The sequence below is a fragment of the Vitis vinifera genome, chromosome 18, assembly GCF_030704535.1.
Source record: "Vitis vinifera cultivar Pinot Noir 40024 chromosome 18, ASM3070453v1".
Lineage (NCBI taxonomy): Eukaryota > Viridiplantae > Streptophyta > Magnoliopsida > Vitales > Vitaceae > Vitis > Vitis vinifera.
Genome location: NC_081822.1, coordinates 30,319,178 through 30,326,923, shown reverse-complemented (window position 1 = coordinate 30,326,923; position 7,746 = coordinate 30,319,178). Strand labels below are relative to the sequence as shown.

The 7,746-nt window shown below is 32.5% G+C and overlaps 1 protein-coding gene across 3 annotated transcripts; it reads left to right on the top strand.

Annotated features, from left to right (window-relative positions):
• The first annotated feature begins 3,488 nt into the window (after positions 1-3,488).
• Positions 3,489-7,555, top strand: LOC100854655 (protein NRT1/ PTR FAMILY 5.10). 3 transcript variants are annotated; one of them, XM_019216462.2, is made up of 4 exons: positions 3,489-3,690; positions 3,779-3,996; positions 5,766-6,313; positions 6,449-7,555. In XM_019216462.2, the coding sequence occupies exons 1-4, from the start codon at positions 3,555-3,557 to the stop codon at positions 7,263-7,265; spliced, it is 1,719 nt and encodes a 572-aa protein (XP_019072007.1). In that variant the 5' UTR covers positions 3,489-3,554; the 3' UTR covers positions 7,266-7,555. The 3 variants fall into 3 exon arrangements, with proteins under 3 accessions (XP_019072007.1, XP_019072005.1, XP_019072008.1); XM_019216460.2 differs by having other exon boundaries at positions 3,502-3,690; positions 3,743-3,996; XM_019216463.2 differs by having other exon boundaries at positions 3,507-3,690; positions 3,756-3,996.
• Positions 7,556-7,746: the final 191 nt, after the last annotated feature.

The following is a 7,746-nucleotide window of genomic DNA, read 5'->3' as shown; positions in this document are numbered from 1 at the left end:
TCATTTTCTCACATCTTTATCCAATCTATATATGTTTTACGCTCTCATCATCATTTCATAACTTTTTCCAACTCATGACCTAGAATATATACAAAGTTTTCCTAACAATTTTTATTATTCTAGATGAAAGATCTATTTATAGTGAATTTCAAACTCACTTCCATGCATTTCGAATAAAGCTTTTCTCCTACTTATAAATTTGAAATTAATTTCGAACTCACTCCAATTTCATACTTAGCCATTGGTGATCAAGTTTTGACTTCCGAAATACATTGAGACGAATTCCAAGTGTCTTCATCCAATTCAAAATACATGATACTCATTTAGAACTTGCAATATTTTGAGTCTTTTAGGTTTTTTATGATTTTTCTTAGGAAAAAGTGGCCAATGGAAGTGTGCCACATGTTAGGTTATTGAATTTACTATATAAACTCTCTTAATTATATGTTTTAGGGAGTTTTCCGTTAATTTGATGTTGGTGTGGAAAAAGATAATAGGCTTGTTTTGTTTCCTTTCATTTTTACTTAATATATTGTTTCTAGTTTCTTTTGATTAAATATATTGATTTTTACTCTATTATGGATTGTGAATATGACATCACCCCCATGAGAAGCCAAAAAGCCAATCTAAGGCTTGCAACATGAAAAACTAAAGATTAGAAACTTATAAGAACAATAGGTAGATATTTATAACAATGAGATTAATGAGTTGGGTTACAATTTATGAATCTTTAGTTTTATCCTTATGAACTGTATTAAGGAATGATGTAGTAGATTATTACCCAATACTAGTGATCTTAGTAACTCTTGATCATTAGTTATCTTGGTCTTTCTTATCGTTATCAACCCTAAGACAAGCCATGTGTAGGAGGGTTAAATAACTAAACCTTAAATTAACAATAAATCTCATTCAATAGATGGTTTTAAGATTTTATTCTAAAAAGGAAAAATCAGGTTTTGTATGTAATCCTAATTTGTAAAGCTCAGATTGATAGCAAGCAATCAAGGATCCGAAAGTCTTAAGATCACTCTACTTAAAAACCCTTGTTCTCTCTAGTTTTTATACTTAAAGTTAGATTGTGGAAAGCTCTAGACTTAAATAATTTGAATTTAAAATTAATATTTGCATCATTATCAATTTAGTTTTTCTTTATTTAACTCTATTTTGTAAAAATCATTTCATCTATTGTTTTTTTTTTACTTTATGATTTAAATAAAAATAACTCATTTAACCTAGTATTGACAATTTTCATGGGCCAATTCCTAAGAACAATACCCAAACTCTTTCTTTGGTTTCTCTTGGCCAGAGCTACTATGTAATTAAGCTTAAGTATTTTGGTAAAACAAAGGAAAAACAGTCAAGGGGACTTACCAAGTCTGGTCCTAAGTTGTTAATCTCACTACCTTTCATGGATCACTTGCTTATATTTATTTTAAAAAGCTTAGTATTCAAATTAATTACTCTTTTCTTGTACATAAATGAATTTTCTTTTCTAACTTAGAGGTATTTGGTAAATCTACCTAACGACTTAATAATTTGATTTAAATCATTAAGTAGATAAATCATATTTGGTAAAATAACCTAATACCATAACTTAAGGGAAAAAATAACTTTTAGTATTAAGTCAAAGTAATTTATTTATTCTTAATCTCAAATCTTTTTACCTCATGTGCCCATTTTAAATGAGAGTATCGCACAACTATGACTCCACATTCACAACTGACTTTTTATAGTGAATATTTTTTAATTTTCTTATACATCTACAATACATGTTTAACAAATAAATGCATTTCTTAAGATTACTCAAAGTAAATAAATATTAAGTTTATAAGAGTAGTAATAATTATTAAGTTTTACAAAAGACCCTCTTAAGATGGGGGACTTTATAAGAATAGTTTTGTGGGAGTGTTAGTGGTTTATGATCAATTTAAATTTGCAACAACATATCAAAGGAATTGGTCATTCACTAATGGAGAGATCAACAAGCCCTTATCCAAGAAGGGATGAGGCTTATCTAGGAAGAGATGTAGAGCAGGGATGCTAATCAATCTAGCCACCTTGCATCCATACCATTCTGCCATTTGTTCTAAGTATAAGATTTATCATATTATATAGACACGAAATTGGGATAGGAATAACCCACCTAAAACCTACCCTATTAACATTCCCAACTATAGTCATGTCCTACAAAAATATTACTAAGAGAGCAACCAAACTTAAGTTAAATACCATAATAGTGAAGGGACAACTATTTAGTGATGCCTCTTACTTTTGTGCTCACTGCCAACAATTTGTATTACATCTTAAATGTTGAAATACATTTATGAGTAGACTAGTGAGAGCATGACTTTAGATATATATATATATTTAGTGAGAAATTTAAGATTGTCAATCCAATGTGATTAAGTAGATTAACTATGATAGTTTAGATAGATTAATTATGATAGCCCATGTGGGATTTAAGTATGGTACTCACATACCTTTCTTATTGGTATGCTTGACAGTTATATGAAATCTATTAGCTAATATGAATAGAGATGACAATGGAATAGCTAAGAGAGATGCATGACATTGTGGTGCCCATTCCATGCAAGTTATGATTGAGAGAGTTCCGATTTCACATGGACACACTCAATAGAAACCTTAGTGGATGAGAACCCCAAAAGTCAAAGGGTTAGTTGGTTAAAAGTGATGAAATCATCTCCATTTTATAAATTTAATCCTTAATCTTTTTTAATACTAAAAAATATTTAATACTAAAAAATATCAATTTTTGACAAAAATATCCATACTTTTTTTTTATAGGAAAAATAACATTTTTTTTTAAATACAAATGTAAATCATCAATATATTGAGGAGCATTTATGTCAAAAGCATAATACTTTTAGAGACAATAAATAAAGAAGATTAAATTTACAAATATGACTTTTTTTTTTCTCTTTTAATCTATTAATTCAAAGTGAAAAAACAACCTAATAATGCTAGGAAAGTCAAGATAGGAACAAATATTAAATTTATAAATTTAAAAGAAAATACAACCTAGTAATGGTCCAAAAGTCAAGATAGGAACTAATTATAAATTTATAAATTTAAAACTATCTCATGACATGATTAGGGTGATGCCTGTCACGCAACTTTTATCATTCATCATTCATCATTCATCATTAGTCATTCATCATTTCCATGAAGAGGCTTTTAGGTTACGAAAGTATGATTTATGTTATAGTGGCATTAATGTTTGGACACCATCATCAAAATAAATAAATAAATATAAAATAAAATAAAAAAACTAGCTATCACACTCAACATATCAGATGGTCAATTTCATTGAATAAATTTGCATCACACGTCAGTGGAAGCATAAAAAAAAAAGGGAAAAAGGAAAATGCATGGAGACTTTAATGAATCCTTGTCCAAAAGTCGTGGGCACGTGACAGCTCTTAAAGAAAAAAGATAACAACCGTACCTAACAAATACATCATACAACTGCACAAAGAAAAATCTAGAGCAAAAGCAGAAAACATCCTTCCCCGGTGTGTGTTTCCCCCAGAAACATGACCATAGCTGGAACTCCCGGAGGACCCGAATCTCCGCTGCTGGAAGACATCGTCGATGGCTACACCGATCACAAAGGCCGTCCAGCCAGGAGATCCACCTCAGGCTGTTGGAGATCTGCGTACTTCATCATAGGTAAGCCCTAATTCCCTTCATATATTTATAAAAAATTATTTATTTCCCAAAGCTTCTTCGTACAGACCTCGGCTTTATATGGAAGCAGGTGTTGAAGTTGCAGAGAGGTTTGCATACTCTGGCATACAAGCCAATCTTATAAACTATCTTACGGGTCGATTAGGGCTGTCCATGGCCACTGCTGCCGAGAATGTGAATACATGGTCAGGGACAGGGGGTTTACTGCCCTTAGTAGGAGCATTCGTTGCAGATTCTTATCTTGGCCGATATCGAACCATCATTATTGCTTCTTTTCTTTACATCCTGGTTAGCTTCCTGCAGCTTCTTCAAAATTTTTATGAGTCCTCGATGTGATTAAGTAAAAATTCCCACTTCTACAGTCATAGTTACAGCCTGTTTTTCCTGGGCTTTTTAACTTTTACAGCAACTTTAAAAATAATTCTTAAAAAATGGTAGTTAAAAAAATATTGATAGATTTACAAAACCTTTTTTCCACGTTGAAGGTGTTTGTTGAAAAGACACATTTCACCATTTTTAAATTCATTGTATATATTTAAAAGAATTAAATTTGAATTAAATGTGTCTTTTTAAATGACATCTATAATTCTAAAAAATTAGATTTAAACTAAAGGTATTTCTTAAAAAAAACACCTTGTATAATTTCATAAATTTGAATTTGATTTTTTATTGAAAGTCTCTTTAAAAAACATTTTCTACAATTCCAAAAAATTTGAATTTATATTAAAGGTGTCTCTTCAAAAGATATTTTCTACAATTTCACAAATTCCAATATATACTAAAGACATCTGTTGAAGAGACACTTTTCACAATTTCACAAATTTTAATTTATACTACGTGTCTTTTGAATTTGGTTTTATATTGTTGATGTCTCTTGAAGAGACACTTTCTACAATTCCCAAGAAATTGGATTTAGATTGAATGTGTCTCTTCAAGAGATATTTTCCATAATTTCATAAATTTTAATTTATACTACTAGTATCTCTTGAATTTGATTTTAAGAGATACATTTAATAATTTCGAAAAAATTGAATTTGGTTTTAAGAAACACTTTTTACAATTCCCAAAAGAAATTGGATTTATACTGAAGTTGTCTCTTCAAGAGACATTTTTCACAATTCCATTTTTCTATGTTTTAACCAAGAATGTCTTAGACAATGTTTTGGTCTCAGAAAATTTTATTACTTGACATAAGCAATGTTAATTTTTATGATGAAAGTCTTTTGGATGAGATGTGACAACTAACAACTTTCAATTCATAATGACGTGTGATAATAGCTAAAACATGTAACAATTGGACTTTTGAACTCAAAATGTGTTAGCAATCTTTTACTAAAAGAATGTACAACTTTTTTTTTTTTTAATCAAAGTTCACTATTGATATGCCTAAGCATTTCAACAGATACAATCTAATGGCTTAAAAGACAGATAAGAATTGTGAAAATTTTAGTATTGGTAATTAATTTAAAGACCTTAAGAAATATATTTGGAAAAAAATATAAAAAATCAATTTGAAAGATTTTAAGGCCATATCTGTAGAAAGTTTGTTTAAAATGATCAAAGAAAATGATTTGCTCAAAAATCTAACTTTCTACATCTAACATTTCTATAAATAATCAGATAAGAGAAAAGTTGGCTTTTTGAAATGAGTTGATATCATACATAGTCCAGAACTGAATGCAGTACAGTGGTGTCCCAACCATATATACCACCTTGAAAACACTCATGGAGTCCATGAAATCCTTGAAAAACCTTGAAAAAGTTTTCTAATGTTAGACCCACAAGAATTACTAGATTACAACCATTTCCTGGTCCCTTGAGCACTGGCAACGAGTCGCCGGGGAAATAACCTGCATCAGATTCTAGACTCTCCCCATTGTTGAAAAATTCGTACTCCTAAAAAGGACTAGACAGAAATCAGAAATGTTAGGAAGATAATCATTTTGAAATGTATTAAATTCTGTGTGGTTTTTAAAGCACTAATTCTAGCATACCGTTTGAAGCTTCTTCTATGCTTGAATGATGATTATCTTTGAATGGATTGACATGAAATGCAGGGACTAGGGTTGTTAACACTGTCTGCTGTGCTTCCGTCTCCCAGCCCTTCTGACTGCCAAAAAAGCAACCAAATCACATCATGTTCTCCTCCTCAGCTCCAAATAATCCTCTTCTTTTTCTCATTGTATTTAGTGGCAGTAGGGCAAGGTGGGCACAAGCCTTGCAACCAGGCATTTGGAGCCGACCAATTTGATGGACGAAATCCAGAGGAATGCAAAGCCAAAAGCTCATTTTTCAACTGGTGGTATTTTGGTCTTTGCTTTGGTACTGTAATAAATTACTCTGTCTTGAGCTACATTCAAGAGAACTTGAATTGGGGTCTTGGATTTGGAATTCCATGCGTTGTCATGATAGCGGCACTGCTCCTTTTCTTGCTTGGGACTAGGACTTATCGATATAGTGTCAAAACGGATGAGAAAAGCCCATTTGTGAGAATTGGTAAGGTGTTTATTGCAGCAGCTAAGAATTGGCGAACAATGCCTTCATTGGTAGCTACAGAAGAGTTAGCTAGAGAAGCCCCACATCACCAGGTTTCTCAACAATTCAAGTAAGGCTGTAGTAAAAATGATCCTCAGAGATTGGTCTTTTGAAATTTGATAGTTTTTTTTTCCTTTTGCGCTAACTTTTACTTCATTGGAATTCATTTAACATATCATATTTGGGTCACTTTCTATTTTGAAAGGTGCTTGAACAAGGCGTTGCTTGCACCAGATGGTTCCAAAGGAAATGGAAGGCAGTGTACCATTGATAATGTTGAAGAAGCAAAGGCAGTTTTAAGACTGTTTCCCATATGGACTACTTGTCTGGTGTATGCTATTGCGTTTGCACAGTCATCTACTTTCTTTACCAAGCAAGGAATCACCATGGACAGATCGATTGGATGGGGGATTGACATACCAGCTTCTTCACTTCAAGGCTTTATCGGCCTCTCCATTGTCCTCATTGTCCCCATATATGACCGCATCTTGGTTCCTATTGCAAGAACCTTAACTAGGAAGCCATCTGGCATAACAATGCTTCAGAGGATCGGAACAGGCATGTTTCTGTCCGCCATTTCCATGGTAGTTGCAGCGCTAGTTGAGATGAAACGGCTAAAAACAGCTCAAGAACATGGGCTGGTTGATATGCCAAACGTGACTCTTCCAATGAGTGTATGGTGGTTGCTTCCCCAATACATCTTGTTTGGAGTTTCTGATGTGGTCACCATAGTTGGTCTTCAAGAGTTTTTCTATGATCAAGTCCCAACCGAATTAAGGAGTGTCGGTATCGCCCTCTACCTCAGTATCTTAGGTGTAGGGAACTTCCTGAGCAGCTTTCTTATCTCTGCAATTGAAAAAGCAACTGGTGGAGATGGCCAACATAGCTGGTTCAACGATAATCTCAATCGGGCACATCTCGATAACTATTATTGGGTTCTTGCAGGGCTGAGTGCAGTAGGATTGAGTTTATACCTGTATTTTGCAAAGTCTTACATATACAATAGGGGAAGTACATTATGAATGTTATTGCCTCAATTGTTGTAAATCACTCACACTTCACCAACATGGCCCTTCTCAATTTTAGACACAAACTCATAGTTGGTATGTCAACACCACTCCTAGAGGACCTTTTAGCTTAGAGAGAATGCGCAAATTATGTAGTAAGCATAATGCTTTTGAAGCTCTAGAAAGGCATATGTGATAGGTTATGTAGTTACCAAAATCAAGTAGTTTTAAAATGTTGGGTCGGATAACCCTCTTAGTTGTTGTGGGTCAACAATGCTCGAGCACATACTTGTTTTGAGTTCCTATTTTTTTATATAAGTTTTTATGAATTGATCACAAGCGGTTAGAGCACATTTACATATCTTATTTTGATTTGATTATCCAAGATTATTAAATTTTGTATCTCTTCATCATTAACCCTTTACACAGAAAGTTTGTTAGGGTAGAGTCTTGCAATAATTTATAAATAAATTACTTTCAAAAGTATTCTTTGATC

Bases quoted from the DNA above. Each gene is read 5' to 3' on its own strand.
- LOC100854655 (XM_019216460.2), top strand. From the start codon at position 3,555: ATGACCATAGCTGGAACTCCCGGAGGACCCGAATCTCCGCTGCTGGAA. The intron at 3,997-5,765 runs GTTAGCTTCCTG...CATGAAATGCAG, and splicing joins CTTCTTTTCTTTACATCCTG to GGACTAGGGTTGTTAACACT. The intron at 6,314-6,448 runs GTAAGGCTGTAG...CTATTTTGAAAG, and splicing joins CAGGTTTCTCAACAATTCAA to GTGCTTGAACAAGGCGTTGC.